General features: G+C 44.4%; 1 protein-coding gene across 1 annotated transcript in view; it reads left to right on the top strand.

Annotated features, from left to right (window-relative positions):
• Positions 1–17,969, top strand: part of MYO10 (myosin X) — a 226,701-nt gene extending 208,732 nt beyond the window's left edge. Inside the window, exons 29-41 of the mRNA XM_012642778.1 lie at positions 1,167–1,260; positions 2,184–2,239; positions 4,128–4,270; positions 4,537–4,731; positions 5,716–5,873; positions 8,165–8,288; positions 8,870–9,167; positions 10,111–10,318; positions 11,188–11,324; positions 12,219–12,339; positions 12,773–13,228; positions 14,825–15,016; positions 16,480–17,969. Of these exons, the coding sequence (XP_012498232.1) occupies positions 1,167–1,260; positions 2,184–2,239; positions 4,128–4,270; positions 4,537–4,731; positions 5,716–5,873; positions 8,165–8,288; positions 8,870–9,167; positions 10,111–10,318; positions 11,188–11,324; positions 12,219–12,339; positions 12,773–13,228; positions 14,825–15,016; positions 16,480–16,581 (2,284 nt within the window). The 3' untranslated portion in view covers positions 16,582–17,969. The remainder of the gene's footprint in view (positions 1–1,166; positions 1,261–2,183; positions 2,240–4,127; positions 4,271–4,536; positions 4,732–5,715; positions 5,874–8,164; positions 8,289–8,869; positions 9,168–10,110; positions 10,319–11,187; positions 11,325–12,218; positions 12,340–12,772; positions 13,229–14,824; positions 15,017–16,479) is intronic.
• Positions 17,970–25,011: the final 7,042 nt, after the last annotated feature.

The following is a 25,011-nucleotide window of genomic DNA, read 5'->3' as shown; positions in this document are numbered from 1 at the left end:
ATTTGGCAGCTGCCCTGTCTGTTTTGTGCCATAATGAACCTGCTAAATTTAACATTCGCAATATTTGTCCAAGCACTTTTTCCCCTGACTAGTGGAACACATTTTTAAAAATATCTTTCAGATTCTGAGTTATACTTGATTCAGGAGAAGAAACTTAGAAATTTCAGAGTATAATCTTTACAGATTGAAAGTACAACAAATGTTATGCCTGTGTGTGTGTGATTCCATGTGTCCTACATCTTCAATGTATGTATTTTTCAGTGTTTGATTTGGGATAGTTTTGAGCTTAGTGAAACAATGACTGAAGTCTTGTCTTTTGGTTAACCAGAATTGTTGGAGCAAATTCATAATAAGATGTTTCCCTTGGTCTCCTGAAGAGTCTGTATATATTGAATATTTTCAAGCTCCTTTTGGTCATATTTTTCTCCTAAAGGAATCAGAGGAGATAGATTTTAGCGCTTTGCTGTAAATAATTTACATGGCCTACCTTTATATATGTGCTGTTTTTTCACTTGAATATCCCATTGCATCCCAAGTACTTTCCCTCTGCCTTAAATAGTGGGCGTGTGTATATATGTCTTATAAGCCCCCACAGGAGAAGGACGCCCTAGCATCTCTCATGTTTGGTACCTCTCACATTTTGTAGTTGCTCAGTTTGTCAGGTGGTTAGAAACCTCATCCTGGGAATGTGTAGAAAAATAGACATCAAGTGGTCGTTCTGAGATAGTACTCTTAACATTGTTGACCTTCTTACTTTGAAATTTACTTTTTTTTTTTTAAGTGACTGAATGTCCCCTAGGTTATAAATAGGATCTTCAATAAAGATTCTAGATATAAGTGTTTTAGGTAGAACTGAGGGTTTCATTATTTGCTGCCAATTTCTCAAGGAACTCCTCCCCCTCATCATCAAACGTCTATAAAGGTCTGTGGGACCTGGAGGGAAAGTTCTTCCATTGACTTAAAGTTGGAACATATGGTACTTTGGCTACTTTTTCTAACTTTACTCCTTGGTTGTATAAAACTCACATTCACCCATGAGAATTAGGCAATTTAAAAGCAAAGGTGCTCAGAGGAGACGTCACTTCGCAGAGGACATGAGAAGGGCGCGTTGTTTGCAGCCCAGGACGGCCGCTCCTTGACCGTCGGTTGCTCTGTCTTCCCCGCAGCCAGTGGTTCAGCGTGCTGAGTCAGGTCCACGCGTCCACGGACCAGGAGATCCGGGAGATGCATGACGAGCAGGCAAACCCACAGAATGCCGTGGTGCGTGAGCGTGGCTGGGGTGTAAGGGGGCGGGGGCAAGAGAATTGTGATAGCTAGAAGGACGGGCTGGGAATTTCCAGTGTTTTTTATTAAGTAAAAGTATGATAAAGGAGACAAACAGGACCATTTGCGTTAAAAATCATGCATGAAAACAGTAAATTATAAAAGGTTATAAGTAGTAATACTTGGTAATTCTCCCACCTCAAACTTTTTTTTTTTTGATGTCACCCATTTTTTTTTTATTTCAGCATATTATGGGGGTGCAGATGTTTAGGTTACATATGTTGCCCTTGCCCCCTCCCTCCCCCCCGAAGTCGGAGTTTCAAGTGTGTCCATCCCTCGGATGGTGCTCATTGCACTTTTCCACCTCAAACTTTTAAAAGAAAAAAAAGATCCCAATTTCTATGCAGTCATGGAAGCACATTATGCTTTTCTTCAAAGGAATCGGTGAATTCTAAATTGAATATTTTCTATCTTCACTCTGTCCAAAACACATGTACGAAGTCACAAAGTTCTATTTTAGACATAAGGCTTTATTTCCTCTTAAGAAAAAATTAAATAAAATTTCTTAGCAGAATAAGTGTAAAAATATAATGAAAGGTCGCAATATAAATCAGAAAATTTGCCCTATCGAAAGAAGTTCGTAAACACTCTTCACTGAAGATATTTTAGGAACAAGAGCAAATAATTAATTCATAATTTTACAAATAAATGGACTGTAGATTCTGCCCTGTCTGGAGGCTGTTCGTACTTACTAAATGGAGGGAAACTTTCTTAGATAACTAGTATTTTGCAGTTAACTGAAAAATAAAAGGAACCTTTTCTGTTTGCTTGCTCATGGAGTTGTAAGCTAGGGGTGTCACTATAATATGCACCCTACTTTAGTGGTTCTTGCATTCAATCTGCTTTTTGCTCCTTCCCAGGGTACTTTGGACGTGGGGCTAATTGATTCCGTGTGCGCCTCCGACAGCCCCGACAGGTAAGCTCAGATACGGCTTTGAACAGAGGTAATTTAGCACCTGCTGGTACAGGTCTCCGTGCCGCGGGGCCCCCTCCCCGCTTACTGGGCTGTGGAATCACCCAGGCTGCGTGTCTCGCCTCGTCAGCCCCAGCAATGCGAAGTCCTCCTGCTTAGCGCTCAATTGGACATCATCCAGAAGTCTTCCTCTCCGGATATCTTTGGAGTGCTGGGGAAAACTGTGGAAACTTAATTTAGACAATTAAAAAAAAAAGAATGCATAAAAGTAATATTTTTTATTTGGATACACAAACTTGGGATTCATATGGGAAGAAAATGCCTGTTTAGGAAACTGGTATTGCAGCATGGGGCAGGGGGTTGTAGTTCCCCTTTCTGAACTTAATGATGAGCTTGCAAAGGATTTTGATAATAATGTATATGCAAAGTATTAATAAATCAAACCACACACATTTATTTTTCTTGACATTTCTACCTTCTCTGTGCCCTTAAAATAGCGTGTTGGGTGTGGGTTTTGTTTTTTGAAGGCAAATCGTCTTCAGAAATGGTCTAGGAGTCTTTGTTCCCAGTGAGCTTTGTCTCTCTCATCTCTCTTTTTCTATGCTGCTTGTAAATTGTGTTTCTGGCCTGCAGCAGACTTTGAGAAAAGTTGCCCTAGGACCAGAGTAAGAATCAATTGACTTCAATTACTGCCCTCAGTAAGATAGCCGGAAAGTAATGAATGCATTAAAGAGGGACCAAAAAAAAAAAATATATATATATATATATATATAGTGCCTACTTGACAGAATTAGAGTTCGGAGGTCTCTATCACCCTACCGTTGGCAAAGGCTCTTCCGAACCATGGATCCTTCGTTTTTTAGTAGTCAGCCTGCACCGTCTTGCACCTGGCTTAGCAATCTTTAACACGTACACATCATGTCGATAATCAAGCCCAGATTCTTCATATCCTGGTGTGTAAGTTCCTACCTTACCTTCCTGGCATCTTTCTTCTCCCACCCCCTTCGCTCCTCCCGGCCGGGCATGTGGTGGTCCGTGCTTAGAATCTGCTCTCATCCTCGACTGCCACCTTTATCCCTTCCCAACTGTAGAAAAATCTTTTTTTTTTTTTTTAAAATAATTTTAAGGGGCACCTCAAGTCCAACCTTTTTGCATAGCTTTCCTTGCCTCCTGTGGTCCAGTTCTTCCTTTTCTTGAACTTTCGTAGCACTTAACTCCAGTGACTGTTTGAAGACTTGGAAGAAAAATTCACATTCACCAGCTTAAGCGGTTAGGTAGAGGAATCAGTACACGCGCGGGCCCATGAGAGCTTCAGTCAGTGCCAGGCAAAAGAGGTGAGGGAGAGTAAATTTCCATTATCACGTCATCCGTGACTGGGAAATGCACCCCTGTTAGATTGCTTTGGAAACAGGGACCCAGGTGGCTTTTTATACAAGGCATAATCAGCCGTTTAAGATGTTCCACCTACACCTATTTACTGATCCTCTTTTATTGCTGGTGTCAGACATTTCATTACCCACCCACAGAAATATTATCCAAGGCGGAAAGAAATTGACTTTGGAGAAGCATGAAAAAAAACTTTTCCCCCGTGGTCACCTTATTTAGCCTTCCGGGAACTGAGTTCCATCTGGAAAGTTTTGCATGAAGAAATGTTTTCCTTTCCAGGACCTTCAGAATGAACATGTTGCTCCGAGTTTAAAGGTTAATGATGCATAAAATAAATCCTGCAGAAATGAGCAAGGTTTGCCTTAATATAAAACACAAATAGCATAGCAGCGTGTGTCCCCGTGACCCTTTTCCCCAGGAAGAGGGCATTTAGTCTTGGTTCAGACGGAGGTGATGCCGACAGTGGAGCTAAGAGGCTTTGCTTCCTTCCCACCTTGTCGCGCAGACCCAACTCGTTTGTGATCATCACGGCCAACCGGGTGCTCCACTGCAACGCCGACACGCCGGAGGAGATGCACCACTGGATCACGCTGCTGCAGAGGTCCAAGGGGGACACCAGGGTGGAGGGCCAGGAATTTATAGTGCGAGGTGAGCACCTTCCACGCTTCCTCTGTCTTTTCATGAAGCCTTATTTTCATTTGCATAGACATCTGCAGGATTTTTATTTTGAGCAGCTTTTCAAAGTCTTTCTGACTCTTCACATTTTTTTAAATGATCAGATAAGAAATGATCCTAGCCATTTTCTGGCAAGTAGGTGGAAACACAACCCATCTGTAAGCATGATGCAAATGATTGTGTGGTATTCAGGGTTTCTCTTCATACTTTTTAATTCACACTTTAATCTTCCTTTCTAGGATGGTTGCACAAAGAAGTAAAGAACAGTCCAAAGATGTCTTCACTGAAACTGAAGAAACGGTGGTTTGTGCTAACCCACAATTCCCTGGATTACTACAAGAGCTCAGAGAAGAACGCCCTGAAACTGGGCACCCTGGTCCTGAACAGCCTCTGCTCGGTCGTCCCCCCGGACGAGAAGATATTCAAAGAGACAGGTAACCAGGCTGTGTGTGCGTGACTGGCTGGGACGCAGACTCTGAACCTCAAATCTGAGTCCTACCTCGTGTGTGCACTTTGTTTCCCCCCGAAAGAAGCCCTTTCCTTGTTGATTTGTCTTCTGAGACCGTCTCTGTGGTTAGCTGTGTGAACACTCAGTATTTAAACCATAGTAGAGAGATCTTAATTTATGGAGGTGTAAGTAGAGTCTTATAAGGACAGGAAAGTGTAAATAGACTCAGGTCATCCTACAGGAGGTCTTGATTTCACGTTCCTGTGTTTTTGTCTTTTTTACCGTTCTACGATGAGGGTCGTGTGCCACCCACAGAAGATAAATCCCAGCTGTCAGTGAACTCAGCCTAGTAGCACAGAAACAGACATGTGAGCTCAGAGGGTTTTTCTTTTTCAATTTGTGGTACTATAGAAGTATTTCTAGAAGATTGTTTATTTTGATTTTTGTTGCTAGTGGTGTTTGTTTGTTCATTAACATAGTTGCTCCATTGTTGTCAGGTGTGGGTGTTGGTTTGGACAGTCTGTCTCAGAGCACACAGACTGCTCTGCATAGTGTTTTCTTCTGAAGAGACAGACTAAGAAAAGGAAAGGAAGGAACAGGAAGTGAGAAGGAAAGTCAAAAATCTGAGGGAAAACTTTTCACTCTTTTTCCAAGGCCCAGAGAGAGACATTAGCTTATACCCGTTTTTTCTTTCAGAGCAGACGTTACAATTTACCTTTGTACGTTTAATTCTGGGTTTATTGTAACAAGGGTTGTCTTCCCCTCTCAGCTGTAAACTCCACAGTGCAAGGGACACCTGTTTTTTGCTCATCACTGGATCGGCAAGTTTTTGTTAATTGAATGATTAACTTAAAGGGATGAAGGTCAGAGACAGCACAGGCTTCTAATGATGCTGAGTTTCGGGGACTCTGGTGCAGGAACATCCCCGTGGCCCCCGAGGCCAAGGTTGATGTCCATGCCACTGTTGCAGGTTATTGGAACGTCACCGTATACGGGCGCAAGCACTGCTACCGGCTCTACACCAAGCTGCTCAACGAGGCCACCAGGTGGTCCAGCGCCATTCAAAACGTGACCGACACCAAGGCCCCGATCGACACCCCCACCCAGCAGCTGATTCAAGACATCAAGGTAAGACAAGACAAGCCCACCGGGGTGACTCTATGCTCACAGATTCTACACTTGGAGCATCAGGACCTCAACATTAGTCAAGCTTAATTTTTATTCTGTAATGAAAACTAGTGTTTGGTTAATTTTGGGCTTTAGGACCCCTGCTTTTAGGACTCTAACTGAGGTTCCAGGTGAAATTTTACACTAAGAGTGTTTTGTCTCTGTGGCGATGTTAGACGCAGCCCCACCTGTTGGGCTCCATAGGCAAGAGGACAGCGGTCTGCAGTTCAGGGTGTAGGACTTCCTGCCCGCGCACGGGATGTAGTGATCAGTGTTGGGAACGGCCTGCCCTGCCACAGGTTTCACCTCAGCCCCCCTTGGAGACCTCCTAGGAGTCACACGGTAGTTCTGCTCTGACTGTGCAGTTTCTAGACCACGCGAGTGGATTCATAAAGAACCCAGATCAGTCTAGAATACTTGGGGTATCTGTGAGGCACCTCAAGACTCCCAGAAAGTTTAGTTGCTCCGTGAGTGTATGTTACACAAATGAGTGAACGACTCAGCGGCAGCCACGAGCGAGGAGTCTTGCCCTCGGTTTCCTAGGACGGAAATGGAGACGCGGCTATTCCGGCTGTGTTGCTCACACAGCTGCTCGGTCCCCGTGCAGATCCAGGTCAGGGGAATTATTCTGGCTGCCGTTTGCCCAAGTTTCCTGTGTGGGCAGCTTCTCAGGGCAAAGGACAGAAGTGAGGCTATGACAGAGAGGATGCTAGAATGATAGTGAGGCAGGTATCTTACTGAAGGACATCAAAGGAAGTTAGCTAATCGGATCCAGGAGGCAACCCTGCTTTTGTGGAGGTGGGAGAGGGTCTAATATCAGTGGTACATGATTTCCGACCAAATTCAAGCTGGCCTCCGGATGCCAAAGTGATACGTTTTCTGGGTATTTGGAGCCTGTTTCCAGCAAGCTGGTGGTTCTCCAATACTCCAGAGCTTTCCATGGAACCCAGGGTGCTGGATACAAATAATTTCATTTTTATCCTTAAAAAATGATTTTTTGAAACTTTCTTTTGAGAAAGGAATAAGAATTTCACATAACAGCAAACTTTCTCTTCCTAGCTTTATTTTGTCTGTTTTTGTATTCTCTAATTGATTTAAATTCAGACATTAAAAGAGTAAACAAATTTTTCCAAATATGAAACAATGCATTGTAAGAAATGAGTCGAGGCCGGGTGCGGTGGCTCACACCTGTAGTCCTAGCACTCTGGGAGGCCGAGGCAGGTGGATCGTTTGAGCTCAGGAGTTCGAGACCAGTCTAAGCAAGAGCGAGACCCCGTCTCTACCAAAAATAGAAAGAAATTAATTGGACAGCTAAAAACAATATATATAGAAAAAATTAGCCGGGCATGGTGGCACATGCCTGTAGTCCCAGCTACTCGGGAGGCTGAGGCAGGAGGATTGCTTGAGCCTAGGACTTTGAGGTTGCTGTGAGCTAGGCTGACACCACAGCACTCTAGCCCGGGCAACACAGTGAGACTCTGTCTCAAAAAAAAAAAAAAAAAAAAAAGAAATGAGTCGAGTTGCCCTAAAGAAGTACATACAAAATTTCTTAAGTAATTAAAAAAATGTTTTCATGTTGCATTGGATGTTATTGAAAAAGTTTTATAGTGGAAATGAACTTAGCATGATAGAATGATTCATTGCCTCTCCTCCAACTTTTCTGTTTATTTAAAGGTCTAAAAGTAACTTTGGCTTTTTCATATCCCAGATTAACATTTTAGAAGCATAAATACATGATGCAATTCTGTGAGAGGCTGTCTTCAATTTCAAGGGTGGAAGGGCAGGCATGCACGTGGAAGAACAGTCTCCCCAATGACATGTTACCATGTGTAGTTTTCAGGTGTAGAGAGAATACAAAAGGACAATTAAAGAGGTGGCAAATGTATTTTTTAAGTGAATTACAGATTGACACGATTGATGGCTAAAAAGAGAAGTTTAAATTAATTTTTTTAAGTATATATAACCTCCCGGGGGCAGGGGTGAATTTTTAAATAACTTAGGGAGATATATGCAATGAAGAGTACGAGCTATAAAAAGAATGTGTTTTTGTGATTTGTCTTCAAACGCAGATTGTGGGTATCTTCCTGCTTGAAATTATCAACACTGGATTGCTCCGCCATTACTCCACCAGGCTTAGGGATGTGAGACTTTGTATTCCTATGTAGGAAAATACAGTTGCCTTTGTTCGTTTCGGTGTAGGTTTTTCACGGCAAGCTTGCTTTCTCTCTTGTAACGGCTCCCGTGTTTTCAAGGAGAACTGCCTGAACTCGGACGTGGTGGAGCAGATCTACAAGCGGAACCCGATACTCCGATACACCCATCACCCCCTGCACTCCCCGCTCCTGCCCCTCCCGTACGGGGACATCAATCTCAGCTGTGAGTCCACAGTCCCCGCTGGACGGCTCTGCGGAGACTGAGATGCTCTTTTCCCTGCTAAGTCTTTGGCTCTAACATAGTAGCATTTATTTTAATTCAAAGACTCTCTTAGTCATCATGAATGGGGAGAAAAAGGTAAAATATGGTCATTATTCATTACTGAAGCAGGGATTTTAGAGTGTGGTTGTAGGAATGCAAGGATTGATTGTTGTAGTAAAAGATTTAAAAGGAAGTCAGAAAACGTCAATGCTGCCCATGAACTGAGAGTAGCCTTTAGTATACCGGGCAACCAGAACCTAAACTATTTTGCGTTCCAAATACAGAACCTATTTGGCAACAGACTAGCTTTTAAGTAAGCATTTTATGTAGTAAAAAGTTCAATTATATAACAAAACATTGTCACTTACCCACCTCTGCATTTTTAGAGCTTTGTTCAGCAAATTTAAATGTGTAGGGAATGGGTGGGCATTATATCATGAAGTAGCAATTTTTCCCCATGTATTCTTTCTTTTTATCCACTGCTCAGGTTATACTCTCTCTAAACCCCTTGTGTGACTTCTGTGTTTATTTACTTGTCCTAGTGCTCAAAGACAAAGGCTACACAACCCTGCAGGATGAAGCCATCAAGATATTCAATTCCCTCCAGCAACTAGAGTCCATGTCTGACCCTATTCCAATAATCCAGGGCATCCTACAGACAGGGCATGACCTCCGACCTCTGCGAGATGAGCTTTACTGCCAGCTCATCAAACAGACCAACAAAGTGCCCCATCCCGGCAGCGTGGGCAACCTGTACAGCTGGCAGATCCTGACATGCCTGAGCTGCACCTTCCTTCCAAGTCGGGGGATTCTCAAGTATCTCAAGTTTCACCTGAAAAGGTAAAGCACGCGGGAATGTGAGGCGAGCTGGGCAATGGGAGGTGTGATGGGTCTGGTTCAGATAAAAAGGCTCTTGAACAGAACACACCTCCAGGCCTGGCGCGGTGGCTCATGCCTGTGATCCTGGCACTCTGGGAGACCGAGGCAGGAGGATCGTTTGAGCTCAGGAGTTTGAGATCAGCCTGAGCAAGAGCGAGACCCCATTTCTACTAAAAATAGAAAAAATTAGCCAGGCACAGTAGCGCGTGCCTATAGTCCCAGCTACTCAGGAGGATCACTAAAGCCCAGGAGTTTGAGGTTGCAGTGAGCTATGATGACGCCACTGCACTCTAGCCAGGGCAACAGAGCAAGACTCTACCGCGGGGAAAAAAAAATACAGAAGACACTTGCAGTGGGGCAGGGACCTCCAGGTCAGACTCTTAGGTTACCCAGGCAAGCTTAGAGAATGCAGACACCTTTTTCTCTTTAAACAACACAAGGTTATTTCAGGGACCCAGTCACTTTTGGTTGTAGCATCCTAATGTGTAGGACATTGGATACATTTAGTTACCAGTACTCTGCAAAAATAGGGGGAAAAAAACAACTTGGATAGTTGTTCCAGATCAAACAGGTGGAAATAATCTGGTTGAAATTTTGATCAGCTGTGGGAAGATGCTATTCATATGACAGTATGAGGCACGGCTCTTTCAAATATTAACAGTGCTGCGGAGGTGAGCTGGCAGCCAAAGCGCTCCCAGTGAGACATTGGCTCTGTGGGGTTTACTTTGTGTTTAAACTAAACCTGCACAGGCTGAACTGGGCCCTTGCCAGGAAGTCACTGGTGCTGTGTTCACCGCTGGTGGGGCCCATCCACTGTGCCGATCTGCACCACCTTGACCCTGCCCAGCCCCCGGCAGCCAGCCCTCCTCAACTTAGCAGTTAACAGTCGGTGTTTGTCTCCTAGGATACGGGAACAGTTTCCAGGAACAGAAATGGAAAAATACGCCCTCTTCATCTACGAATCTCTCAAGAAAACCAAATGCAGAGAGTTTGTGCCTTCCCGAGATGAAATAGAAGCTCTGATCCACAGGCAGGAAATGACATCCACAGTGTATTGCCACGGTGGAGGCTCCTGCAAGATCACCATCAACTCCCACACCACGGCTGGGGAGGTGAGGCGGGCGCTGCCGCTTCCCGTTCCGTTTGATGCATTACTGCTGATTCGCCCAAGTCAGGAACCTTGCGCATCATTTGTTTGGCTGGCATGCACGGTTGCAATTTACGTGGTACAGCTGCTCAACAGACCAGGAAATAAGTGTAACCCGCAACCAACCACATGTATAGAGAGATAGAGATATGTATTAAGATGAGCAGAAACACAAAGTTAAACTCTTGCCGAGATATCTGAGATATAATCTTGCTAATCTGAGAAGCGCCCAAGTATCTAGTAGAGATTGCAGACCTGACTCAGATATACCCACTGTGATAAGAGTTTATTGTATTGCTTCTGCATCAGAGTGTTTCTGTTTGCCACATGATTATCTACAATGTTGAGTCAGATGCACATATTCTTTTTAAATTTAAACTTACTATTATAAAATTAACTGACCAAAAAAAAAAAATAAATAGTGCAATAAAATCCTCCCGAAAGGCTTCTTGTGTAGAAGAAATGTCTTCTAAAGTCACTTTGGTTTCTTGGAGTTTGTGAATTTATCAGATAAAAGACAGGGCTTCAGTTTTTCATCCACTTTTCCTGCTAATATGGGTTTGCAAGACATCAGCATCTGCCCCTACTGATGAGCAAAATACCCTGTGTTCTTTCTTGGCAAGGAAGAGATATGACTAATTTCAAGAGAACAGGGGAAAAACAGAACCTTTGAAATTCTGAGATGACCACATATGACGGTTTTCAGGAACTGCTTGGAATCTCACTTGTGCCGGCAGCTCCCTCCAGGTTCAGATGAAGGCACATTCTAGAACCACGTGTTGGGACCACAGCCTGTGGAGCTGAAACCGCCCCCCCCCCCCATATGTCTTCCAGGTGGTGGAGAAGCTGATCAGAGGCCTCGCCATGGAGGACAGCAGGAACATGTTTGCCTTGTTTGAGTACAATGGACACGTCGACAAAGCCATTGAAAGCCGAACCATCGTGGCTGATGTTTTAGCAAAGTTTGAAAAGTAAGTTCCTTTTCCCTAAAGTGCCAGAAAAGTAAATAAGAGAAATTAAGAGCCTGGTTGAGGATTTGAACTTCTGTTGCATTTTTGGCTTCATCGTATATTGGAGTTAGTTTTATTTTACGTATGTTGAAGCATACTTAATTTTCTGTTTCTCTCTGTTAGTTGTTTTTCTTGATTCCTAGATAGTCATGGTCTCGTGATTTAACTCTCCAGGGGTCCTTGACCCCATTCTTTCTCCCAATCTCCCATAGTCCTCATTTTCTTGGGATTTCTTCATTTCTAGGTTTCCACTTGTCATTACCTTTGAAATTGGGCTAATGGACTCAAGCCAACTTACAAACTCTTCAAACTACATTTTATATCTGCAATATAAAATGGAACTACAATATTTGATCTTTGATTTCACATCCCCTGTGTAGCACAAAGGATATTTCTGCTTGGTGTGAACACAGCCCCTATACAAGAATATTCATGTCATTTATTATAAATGTTATTGTATGATAATAAATTATAAATGTTATTATAATTTATTTGAGGCTTAGTAAAGGAAATGAAGAAATAGGCTTTTGGTTTTTTTCTTCTTACAGATTCAGCATAATGCTTATCTAGTGCTAATTAGACTGGCCCTTGTTAGCTTAGTATTTAACTGAGGCTGCCTGTTTGGTTTCTTAAGTTGAGACCAGAATGCAAGGTTAGATCCGATCTCTGAGACACTCTGATAAGCCTCTCTTTTCTTGTTCTGTTTGCTCCCCCATCCCTTTGTCCACGCTGTTAGCCTGGACGGAGTGTCCATACCCTCATAGAGAATATGCCATAGAAAGTCAGCTCCCTGAGGGTCACTGAAGGCCCCTCTCTCGTTTTGCCTTCTGAATCTGTCCTGACTTCTGTCTGTAGGCTGGCGGCCGCATCAGAGGTGGGGGACCTGCCGTGGAAATTCTACTTCAAACTGTACTGCTTCCTGGACACAGACAACGTGCCAAAAGACAGCGTAGAATTCGCATTTATGTTTGAACAGGTAAAAGGGAGGTTTAGAGACAGATTTCTTTGCCAGCAAAAGAAAGGGAATCCCATTAACACACTTATACATTCACTGCTAGTCCTTAGAAATTGGAAGTGGCTTAGATTCCCCAGCAAAAACAAGGCTGGCTGCTCTTTCATTTTTTGTAGAATGAAACTTCTACACATTTTATTTGAACTTCCGTGCTAGGAAGTGTTCTAATTGGTGGGCTAGAGACCATAAGGAATAAAATAGAGGACATGTGTCAGATAGTATCTGTGCTGGGGAGAAATCTAAATCTAAAGCAGCAAAGCGGGTTAGGATGTAATTTGCAACAGGGCTATCTGGGAAGGCGACAATTTGAGAGAAACGCTGATGGGGTGAGCAAGCCATGCGGCATCCTGTGGCACAGCAGTGCCTTGACCTGAAAGCTGTCAACCGCTCCTTTCAGGCCCACGAAGCGGTCATCCACGGCCACCACCCAGCCCCTGAAGAAAACCTCCAGGTTCTCGCTGCCCTGCGGCTCCAGTACCTGCAGGGGGATTACACCCTGCACGCTGCCGTCCCGCCTCTCGAGGAGGTCTATTCCCTTCAGAGGCTCAGGGCCCGCGTCAGCCAGTCCACCAAAAGCTTCACCCCGAGCGAGCGGCTGGAGAAGAGGCGGACGAGCTTCCTGGAGGGGACACTGAGGCGGAGCTTCCGGACAGGGTCCGCCGTGGTGCGGCAGAAGGCAGAGGAGGAGCAGATGTTGGACATGTGGATTAAGGAAGAGGTCTCCTCTGCTCGAGCCAGTATCATTGACAAGTGGAAGAAATTTCAGGGAATGAAGCAGGAAGAGGCCATGGCCAAGTACATGGCCTTGATCAAGGAGTGGCCTGGCTATGGTTCCACACTCTTTGACGTGGAGGTGAGAATGGCTGCCGGTCGTCGGGGAGGGCAGGGTGCCGGCGTCTGAGGACGTGGCTCACGGCCAAGTCCGTGTGGAGGGCAGGCGAGATGGAGAGGTTTGCTCTCTCACTGTCTTTCATTAGAGCCCCCCAAATTTTACCATTAACACCACCCCCCATCTCCCCAGAGTTTTTGTTCTTTGTAGTAAATGCTTCTGTAATATTAGGAATGAATGCAAAATTAAGATGTCATCTATTCTTGAATAACTTCTACTCTTCCTTATGGAAGCTGTACATCTAATTTAAAAAATGCTGATAAAAATCTTCATTTAAAAAATAAAACATCTTTAGAACTATATATACAAATTAGAAACTTTGAATATATTTGCATTTTACTTTTTTTTTTCCCCACACCCTGTTTGAAGGGAAAAATTTCTCTTTCATAATTGGAATTTATCCATTAGCATCAACCCAGTACTGATTTTTATTTGTAAGTAAACCATTTACTGAAAAGAAATTGTACTGATGGTCTACATAAGGGTTTGGCAAACTGTGGCCTGTGGTCAAATCTCGCCTGCCTTGTTTTTGTAAATAAAGTCTTATTGGAACACAGCCAAGCTCATTCCTTTAGGTGTTCTCTCTATTTTCATGCAGAAACTGCAGAGTTGAGTAGTTGTGAAGAGACTATATGGCCCAAGAAGCCTCAAATATTTACTATGTGGCCCTTAACAGATAAGTTTGCCAAGCCCCTGGTCTAGATTAGCCCCATTTTTCTTAAGATCACAATAATTCAGCATGTTATCTGGTGACTTGAAATTGAGGCTCCGTATAAATCTAAATATTGATTACATACTCTAAGATCCCTTAGTGGCTTTCTGCTCGTTGCCGTTTTTGGTTTGATTGGCTGCTTATTCCAATTATACTTGTTTTTAAGTATGAAAAAATCAAGTGCTTTGTATAATGCATCTCCTCTTTTCAGCGTCCCTGATTGATACCCCTCCTTTTGTACTGGTTCAGATCAGCCCTGTGTTGTTATCCCTGCAAATGGACTCTTATTTTCTTCCCTCAGTCTGCACGAGGAAGTCTGTAGTTAACCCAGTGATGTCCCTGTTCCTACTCTGTATTCACAAGGTCCTTGCCAAGAGGGGCCAGCACTGCTCGGCATAGACCGATTTGGAGAATTCTCCTCTGTGATCCCAGGTTTTGTGTTTGAAGAGTAGCCACCCCAACACAGGATTGGGGTAGAACTAGGGAGAGAAGGGTGGACCTGGCCCAGGCTTGCCAGGGGTCTTTGTTCAGCTCCTAGGCCACTTCCTTATAGCTAATTCCGACGACTGACTGATAGAATGATGCTGAGAAGTGGATAGTCAAAGCAAGATGTTAGACTTTGCCAGTTAGATTTTCCCAAATGCGTGAGATTAATTAAATTGTTAGAAGTTCAACCAAGATAGCCAGAGAGGTGCCATTTCTCGTTTTCCAGTCCCCTCCAAGCATGCGTGCACGTTGAATGCATTCAGTACTCTGAGCTTGACTCAAAGCCCGTCTTATGGTTTATATGCGATATGTTGCTTACTGCTCCGCGACTGAACTCTTACACTGCCTCTCTTGCCCACCAGTGCAAGGAAGGCGGCTTCCCCCAGGAGCTCTGGTTGGGTGTGAGCGCGGACGCCGTCTCTGTCTACAAGCGTGGGGAGGGACGACCGTTAGAAGTTTTCCAGTACGAACACATCCTGTCTTTCGGGGCACCCCTGGCAAACACGTACAAGATCGTGGTTGACGAGAGGGAGCTGCTCTTTGAAACCAGTGAGGTAAGAGGCAAAGCGAGGTAGCCTTTTCTTGTGTGGCCTTGACGGAACAGAACAACAGCACCCCATTTCCTGATGCCTTTGACCAAGTCACTCTCTTTGAACATTTCTCTTTCAAACGTGAGAATACGATGTGGCGGTCCCTCCCCGGGTTCCAGTTCCTCAAAAGCCAAAATCCGATAGCCCCAAATTTCTTCCGTATATGACACAGAAATTCGGTTCCATTGGATCAGGGAGTCTTAGAGGAAAGGAAACGAAAGGAAAACGATAAAGGCGTCCAAGAAAAAGCATATAGTTTGGCAATAAAACCTTGTGGAAGTTAGTTGACGATTATGGCAGAGTCGCAGCTCTGAGACTCAGCTCTGGCGGCGTCCACCGAGCAGGAGGGAGCTGAGGGGCTTGGCCATCGCTGGCGTAGCTAATGCTGGGTCACAAAATCACACACACTAAAAAAGCCTCTAAATAGGTGGGCTCTCAGCCCCGATATTTAAAAAATGTGATAATGCAAGAAGCCTATTGTGGCCCCCAAAGGGCGCTGCTAGCAAGCACAGGTGGCAGTGGAAATGAGCTGCCGGCTGCCTGCCACGTGACGCAGGGGAGTGAGGGGGGCGTTCGAGGTGCTGGGAGCGAGGGTGCAGCAGGCTCAGCAGGCTGACCCGGAGATGTGCAGCGAGAGGGTCCCAGGTGTCAGGCTGCAGGATTTGATCAGATCCAGTAGACAACAGGAAACCACCGTGGGATCTGTGATGACGCATGACGTAAGAACAGTGGTTTTACAAACAGCAATGTGGGGCAGGGTTGGAAGGAAAGAGAGAGTGGGGAAATGGGAGCGGTTGTGATGCTCTCACGGGGATCCAGGCCAACCGTGAGGAGGGCGGGCCAAAAGGGTGGCAATGATGGTGGCGTCATTGGAAGGAACTCATGGGAGAGCCTGGCATGAGGAGGTGGCTGGTGTGGAACAGAAGGGGGCCTGGCATCTGGGGAGCTGGGCAGCTCTCCCAGCCCCGGAGGGCCTCAGTTCCCTGTTGCTTCAGCTGCATCCTGAGCGTTGACTAGTATTAGATGATCCAGTCTTTAAGGCTGTGCTTGTGGACCGTCGTTTCACAGTGATTTTTAGTGGGGATAGTAATCCCAGCCCTAGTGATACCAGCTGACTTCAGTGTCCTTGGGTAGGTTTATTTTTAATGCACAAAATCTGACAATTCACATCAAGCAAAATTGTCATTTTTGTGTGAAAGAACCACCAGGTGGTGCACATTGTATTTGGAAAAGCCACAATTCCCCTGCTATCTGACCAGGAATAAGGAAAAGCACTCAACTCAGCTTCATGCAAAACTTGGGCTACGCATTAGCATCAAAAGCTGCTGGCTTTTGCATGGAGGATGGACAGAGAACGTCTGGTTATTAGGCTGGGCGCTTTGACTGGGTGGAGGCTCTTGACCATGTTTGTTCTCGCCCCCTGGCAGGTGGTGGACGTGGCCAAGCTCATGAAAGCGTACATCAGCATGATCGTGAAGAAGCGCTACAGCACGACGCGCTCCGCGAGCAGCCAGGGCAGCTCCAGGTGAAGGCAGGAGTGAGCCCACGTGTCTTTGCTGTCTGAACGCATCGCCCTCCGGCCTCCGCTGGCTCTGGCTTGCTGAGCCCAGCCAGGAGCAGAGTTGCCCAGGCTTTTGGAAGCCCCTGGTCGGAGGGAGGTGGCCCCAAGGGTCCTTTCGCCCTGCCAACTTCAATGATCCTGTATTAAGCTGTCAACCTTAACAGTCCGCATAATTTCCAAAGCTTTACTACTCTTAGACGACACATGCCTTAAAAAAGAAAGGGGGAAAACCACACTGCCGCCAAAGCAGCCAGAAGTGCCTTAACTAGTGGAACCAATACTAATCCACCTTAGCTGTGCTACTGACGGGAACTGCTTCCCCCGCTTTGGGGGAGACTTGCAGAGCTTGGAAGGGGGGCGTTATTCCTCGATTATGCACTAACCTCCCAGCCTGATTTCCCTGAGTTTGAGGGAAGGTGAGGGAGTGGGAAGGGGGCCGAGAGCGCGAGGGGACAGTGTGTTTGAGTCGGAGTGCTGCTGGCAGCCTTCCTGGCGGACATGTATTGACATTTTTCTTTGTTTCATCTTCTAAGTGTACGTGCTTGCCTGCGCGTGCATGTGTTCATAAACTCAACACTTTAATCATGGTTTCATGAGCATTAAAAAGCAAAGGGAAAAAGGATGTGCAATGGTGTAAACAGTCTGTCTGTATATTTTAATAGTGCAGAGTTAAGAGTCTCAGTTGTTACTTTATAAGGTGGTTTTATTAACAGCCCGGAATCCTGGATTTTCCTGTCTTTGCTGTATTTCGAAAAACATATTTTGACTCAGTTAGTTTTGTTTTACATGTAGCAAAGTCTGCGATCTGTGTCTGCTGTATTATAAACAGATATGTGGCCTACGATATAACTGTATTTATAAACCACTCTTCCATACCTGGCTCCAGTGCTGTTTTTAGAAGAATAAAGAAGTCATTTTGGAGTCTTTCATGTCTAAAAGATTTAAGTTAAAAAAAAATGTTTCTTTGAAGGTTGGCTTGTATCGATCACCCCGGAGAGATCACAGATGTAACCGTGTTGACTGTGGGGAAGATGCTGCGTTCCCGAACGCTGTAACATGTGAGCAAACCTTTAAAGGACTCTGACATTGAATGCTGAGGCTTTAATAAAATACACACATATTTTATTCCAGGTTTATAACGGTGGTCTGAACAAGACACCTGTAAATAAGTCAGCATTTATGACCAGAAGAAGAAGGATCTGGTCTTGGACTTTTATTTTTATATGGAAAAGTTGTAAAGACTTGGGCCAACTAAGTCTACCCACAAAGAAAAAAAGAAATCTGCCTTATCCCTTATGTGCAACTATGGGAAATTGTTGGCTCACAGAAAGTCTGACAATAAAAGATATTAGCTAACATGCCGTGTGTTTCCTTGATCAGAGGAGGCTTCAAATACCATGGGGTGGGGGCTTGTTTTGCTTTTGGATTTTTGGTGTTAATCCTTGTGGTTTCAGAGTGTCTGAGCGTTGGGTTTCACGGACTTGCTCACCAGGTCTAAACACAGACCTGTAGCAGTCTCGACTGTTCTATTAGCTGCTGAGTCTGACTCCAAGAAAGCCAAGAAGGTAAAAGAGAGACTGGTAAATGGACCACACAAATCTGAGAACTTGAAGTGTGGTTATGTCAGTCTCCTATTGCCTACCCCCAAAATGTGCCTGCTCTTGAAATCCACGATCCTAGAACCTGCCTGCACCTCCCTGTGGAGGAGAACATACAGGTAGGCAGTCTGGTTTTCGATTTACCCAAAGGACCAGCCCAGGAGATAAGGACCTGTAGAGGGCATCAGGCATAAGCGAGCGCCAGTTCTCTTGCAAACCACCGATTGCCACCTCTGCTCGTGCTGGGAACCTGCAGCCCCCAGGGACCAGAAGGAAGGTGGGCAAAGACTCAGATATGATGTTGTTGTCCTTGTTTTCATTTTAGGCTGGAGAGAATTTGGTAGACACACCCTATCCACGCTCCCCACGCAGGATTCCCTCCCTGGAAGGCTGCCCCTACCCCAGTTATAGATGAGGAAACAGGCGAGGAAAGGCACGGTGACTCAGCTGAGTGGTTAGAGCAGCACCACAGCTAGAACATAGATTTACACGTGAGCCTTTCTGTGGCAGTAGCTTCGGTTTTGTTTTAGCCTTTTATTTAGAAATTATAGATGCAGAGAAAGTGGAAACAGAAAGTGCAAGGAGGCCCACTTGGTTTCCCTGGGTGGTAACAGCCTGCATTGCCGTGGAGCAGTGTGTATCACAGCTGAGTGAGCAACACTGAGCTTCCTCCATCCACGGTGTAGTCAGTTTCTCTGGTTTTACGTGCACTCGGTGTGTGTGATGTCGGTAGCTTTGAACAAGGTCAGTGAAGTACAGCCGTCCTCGGTATCCATGAGGGATCGATCGGTTCCAGGACCTCCCCTGAAATGGTTACCAAAATCCTGAGATGCTCAAGTCCCTGACAAATGGCCTCGTATTTGCATAGAACCTACGCACATCCTCCCGTACACTTCCAGCCATCTGTAGGTTACTTGTCATACCTAACACAGCGTTAGCGCTATGTAAATAATTGTTATAGTGTACTTTTTTCTAACTTGTATTTTTCTTGTTTTTTTTGTTTTTATTTTTTCTCAACATTTCAATCTGCGGTTGGATACAGACCCCGTGGATAGGAGGGTTGAGTGCAATTTTGAATGTCTGTTTATTACTGAGGCAGACATCAGTGTAAACAATGGCATCACTTCAGACTTGGACAATCTAGTTGTATTTTCATTTCATTTCATTCTTTTGGAAGAGAATCCACATCAGTAATTTTTTTAAAAAAATTCAAATACTTGAAGTAAAAAATTACTTTTCCTCCCAGCCAGCCTCCCCAATTACCCGTTTTCCTTCCCCAGAAATAGCTATTTTCACCATTTGAATATTGTTCCAGAAATGTTTTAAATTGTGCAGGCATATACTCAAATATATATATCCCTATCCTTGTTTTTTAAAAATATGTATGTATATATAAAAGCATAAACTCCCGTACCTTGCTTTTTTCCCAGAATCATATTTTAGCTCTCATCCTACACTAATACCTACAGAGTTGCCTTGTTATTTTCAACTATTATATAGTCCCCAGGACAGATTTGTGGGAAAAAAATAGGCCACCTACTTTCTCTCTAAAAATAGTTCAGAAATCTAATAAGGCAAACAATTATTTAGTTATCAGACTTTATTTAGATAGCCCACTAAGTTGAGGTCAAAAATATGTCATAATAAAGTTCTATAATAACTGCATCATACAATGGGGTCTTTGCTAAATTCTAGAAATGCTTATGCCCATTGGGTATAAAAGTAAGTGCTTTAAAGAATGAAAACCCCTACCCACCAAGTGCTTATGCTGTAAAAGAAGGACAAAACAAAAATACACAAAACTGAATTCAACCAGCATATTTATGGCTGTTTCATTCAATTGATCAGAAAAACATCATGATATACTGCAAAAATATTGGACCCGGATTCTAGATTTGGCCTTGACATTTTCAAAGTATGTGATCTTTTAGGTCAGGGGTCAGCAAACTACAGTGCAGAGGCCAAATCTAGCCTGCCACCTGCTTTTGTAAATAAAGTTTTATTGGAACAGATCTATTCCCCTGTATCTGTGTGTTGTTTGCCTGTGGGTGCATTTGCACCACAGTGGCAGAGTAGGAGGCAACAGGGGCCTCCTACAAAGCTGAAAATATTTACTCTGTGGTCCTTTATAGAAAGAATGTGCTGATCCCTGTTAGATAGTTACAGAAGTATAATGTTTTCCTTTATAACTAATTGCCAGCTACGGTTAAAATTTTGATTCCACGTTTTATGCAAGGAATATAGTCCCATTTTGAGGTTGTTGCTGTGTTTCTTGTCCCCTATTTTGAATGAGTCCCCTCCCTCCCTCCCTCCCTGCATTTCCTTGTCAGCACAAACTGGCTCAGCATCACTTCTCATTTCTATTTGATCAATCAGCAGATTGGTTAAAGCTTCTCCAGGACAGAGATTCTATTTTCCCTCCACATGCCCCAAGAAATCCAGCATCATGCCAGCTTAGAATACTTTCGGGGCTCAATTTAGTCATAAATAGTGAATAAGTCACATTCCAACTTTCAGCAAGTTTATTATGGTGATCAGACAAATGCACATGAAAATGCTAAATAAACACACAAGGTAGAGTCCTGTGCATATCAGGAAATAGTGTTCCAGGTGCCCGAGGCAGGTGGCTGGGATGGCCAGGGGAGGGCTCAAAGTGGAGAGTGGTGGGCCCTGAGCTGATCTTGCAATACGGCAGGACTTGGGCTGGGGGAGGAAGGAACTCCTGGTGGAGGGCCCCGGAAGGAGCGCAGCATGGGTGTGGAGGTGGAGGTGGGCAGGGGGCAGGTGTCAGTGTGGTCAGACACTGTGCTAGGGCTCTTTTGTCATAGCCCAAAATAGCATGTTCATCGATCTCTCTTCCACCGTTGTCCCACTTACATCCATATATTCTATTTCCTACAGCCTTGATACCCAAAGAGAGCTTTATAAAACATAAATCTACATATATCCCTCTCCCGTGCAAAATTCCTATAACTTCCTGTGCCACCGAAATATAAATCTCTATGCCTGTAGAGCCCTGTGTTTTCTGCCCCTTCATGCCACGCCCACCTCATCTCAAGCCACTCTCCACCTCGCCCCCGTTTCAGCCATACTGCCTGTGGCCAGCAGCCTCCCCTCGGCCACGCTTTCATTGAGTCCCTGTGTCATCAGTCCCCCGACTTACAGTATTCCGCTGCCCAGCAGTGACGAAGGTGACGGATGCTTCCTGGTGACACCCAGTGTGTGTACTCAACAAGAACAGAGCTGTAATTCCTAAGCACTCGGAGTTCTGGCAGTGATGTGCTGGTAAGCGTTTATCAACCGGCTCTCCAGGGGCGTGAGGGGGGAGGCTGCTTTGCAGTGTTTGCTGATTTGCATGGTGTAAATATTCTCACCATGGCGAATTTCAGGCTCCAAGTTGGTACCACTGAATATGGAGATGGCACGAGATGCACAGTCAGCTCTGGCAGCTGGTAGGTGCCAAGTCCTGCACACCACTGACAAGACACGTAATGGAGAGGAGATGACCTTCATTTCAATAAAAAATCAGCATTTGGTTATTCAGAAGACAATCTCTGAATGAAGTGGAAGGAAGACACTTAGAATGCCCTAAGCACTGTGCGTGGGGGGAAAGTAATGTGGGAAAATGGAAGATGTTTTCAAAGTATAGAATCTGTTCCTATCTTCAGTTTTCCCAGGAACTTCTATTCTCCCTTTCGAGTAGTAACAGGATTGCAGTCAATAAGCAGTTTGAGACGTAAATAGGGTCTGCTACCCCTGAGGCATCCAGACATTTGTGTGGTGGGAACCAGTTGCTGGATTAGAGTTCTCATCATTCCCTCATGACATGCTGGAGAAAAACGAATAATTCCTATAAATCTGGTCCCCTGGGGGAATGGTTCCCTGTGAGTTCACTGAATGACTTGGCATTGAGGAGATTTAGTAGGCCTCCTAACAAGAGATCAGATAACCCCAGGGATCAACACCAATCATCTTTATTAAGTAGCTCAGAGCCTAGTTAGGAGTAAAAGATATAAATCTATGAAACAGTAAGGCACTTTTGACACTGCAAGAGTGTGTGGACCATCTGCATATGTGTTGAAGGATCCAGAAAGGAAGTGTTCAAAGAGGAAAGTTTTGAAAGGAGGAAAATATTGAACCAAAAAAAATGCAGATTTGTGATGCAGAGTGTGAGCACCTGCCAGTGCGGTGGAGCCAATGAAGGAAGAAAATTCAGGGGGCAAAAATGAGCAGCATGTGGACTTCTAAAGTCATTTTTCTTACGCTCTGAGTTACGCCTTTGATCATCTCTCTGATGTAACCAGTGGCCTTAGTTTCCATGTGCTCAGCACGTACGTTTCACACTTGGGGCCAAGTGCACTGCCACCAGCATCCCATTTTGTCCTCATAGTAGTCATGATGTAGGTGCTATTTACAATCTATTTTAAAATCTGTTTTACAGTGAGGATATTGAGATTTAGAAAGCAATTTATTTAATTTGCTTTCACAGCTTTTCTGTGTAACAAATCACCCCCACATTCAGTAGCTAAAATAGCATCCATTTATTCAGCTCATGATTCTATCGGCTGTCGGTTCGACGGGCTCACCTGGGCAGTCTCTCCCTGCTGGGTTCACTCATGGCTCTTCGGTTCACCCTGCAGCCAGGTCAGCTTTGTTGATCTTGCCTTGGCTTTCTCGTTGGGGGCCTCTGATGAGATGGTTGAGTTCTTCCCTGTGTGGTTTCTCACCTTCCAGCTCGCTAGCCTGGGCTGGTTCACAGGGCATTTGGCAAGCTGTCAAGAAAAGTAACAAGAACAAGCAAGGCCTCTTGAAACTTAAATTCAAAACTGGTACGTTGTTAATTCCACTGCATTCTATCTGTCCAAGCAAGACACAATGCCAGACCATAGTCAAGAGGCGGGGAAATTGACTCCATATCTTGATGGAAGCTGCTGCAAAGCCACTCAACAAGAGGTTGGGGAATTGTGGCTATTTTTTGTAATCTACCACCCTTGCTGAAAATCACAATATTACTATAGACAGAGAATTCAGATCCAGGTTCATCTGACTCCAAAATCTTGCTCTTCATCACAAAACTATACTAAACCCAAACACTTTCTGTATTTTTCACTGGCCTCCTCATATGTTCACACTCACTGCATGTGGCATAATTTACCACTATCCCATCATCAGCTTCCTCAAATTAGACACACTTAGCACAAATATACACGTGCCCACTGTATTATTCCCTCTTCCAAGTTTCTGCTCATATTCTTCTCGTGCTTACAATGGCATTTCTCCCTATTCAGATTCTCTTCATCCATGATAATCTGGTTCAAGTTTTAATTTCTACACGAAGCTGCCTGCAACAGAGACTTCTAGCCATCCCGCAATAATCTGGCCATTCTCTCCTCTTTTAGTAATAGAAATTCCCTACATTTTAGCTGCCAATAAATGCTTGGATACAGGATACATTTCCCAGCCTCACTTGCAGTTTAGTGTGTGTGGTCACTTTAAAATAAAACATGTCGCAACTTCTTGATATGTCTCCCATGAAAAGTGAAGTCTAATTTTTATGAATATGGACAAGCCATAGTGATTTACTTCTAATGCATAGAATAGGAGGAAATGATACTGCATGACTTAAAAGCCTAAGTCACAGAAAGTGATAAGTCTCTACCTACCCTTTCTCTTGGGACATACATGCACAGACTCTGAGCTGACATGTAAGAAGTCTGGCTGGCTTGAAGTTGGGATGATGAAAAGACTATTTAAGAAGGCCACATAGAGAGAGATGCCTGACATGCCCCAGGTGTGCCATCCCTTAGCCGTTTGTCTTCCCAACCTCCACCGCAAGATATGTCAGGGAGTCTTCAGACTATCCCAGCCCCTAGCGTGGAGCCCCCCTACCTTATGCTCAGGGGAGCAAAGATGAACTCTGCCTGCTAAGATCTGCCCAAGTTGCAGTTTCATGAGTGAAATAAATGCTGTTGTTTTAAATGGCGACTAAGTTTGGAGGTGGTTAGCTTCACCACAGTAGATAACTAGAACATATTTTGGTATTAGATGTGGGGTGCTGCTGAAACAAAACCTAAAAAATGTGGCTTTGGGACTGAGCCTTGGGAAGAAGCTGAACTTAAGAAACGTGTTAGTGAAACATAAAGGACTTCGAAGGGGTCATTAGCAGAAGCTTGATGACCCCCAAGGGGTTACTGGCGAGGATGTAAAGGAAAGTGAGGAGAAGAAAGCGGTCTTTGTAATTCAATGGCAGAAAGTTTAGCAACGCTGTTGCCTGTGGTAATGTGGGAAATAGAAAATGTACCCAGTGAACTGGATGTTCTAGCTAAGGAAATTTCCAGAATGTGTTGAAAGTACCACCTGGTTTCTTTCTGTTGCTTATAACAAAGAGAGAGAGAAAAGCTAAAGAAAGAACATTAAATATAAAAGAGACTGGACTTTGTGGGTTGACAATAAAACTGTTTTTTATTCCCAATGTCTCCAATGGACAAATGATTGCTAAAATTAAGAAATGATTTCTGGAAGATACAAAATGCATTGCACTGTCAAGACGGTACAGTCCAAAGATGAATCCAAAGGTGTGACTGTAAAACTTTTTGTTAAGTTCTTGAAAAAATTAAGGTGGTGGCTCGAACAGATAAACATTCCTCTAGGGATCATAAGGGTAGGCCTTGCAGATCCTCTCCGTCACACAATTTGGGCTTCTGAGAATCTTAAGGGAACTATTCCACAGCAGCCTTTCACGGATCCAACGTAGAGAAAGGCTTACCTTGAGAAACATAAGTGAGGCTTTTGTTTAATGA

The sequence above is a fragment of the Propithecus coquereli genome, unplaced genomic scaffold, assembly GCF_000956105.1.
Source record: "Propithecus coquereli isolate 6110/MARCELLA unplaced genomic scaffold, Pcoq_1.0 Scaffold100, whole genome shotgun sequence".
Taxonomy (NCBI): domain Eukaryota; kingdom Metazoa; phylum Chordata; class Mammalia; order Primates; family Indriidae; genus Propithecus; species Propithecus coquereli.
Note: the sequence above shows the minus strand (reverse complement) of the source record. Positions and strands in the feature narration are given on the sequence as shown.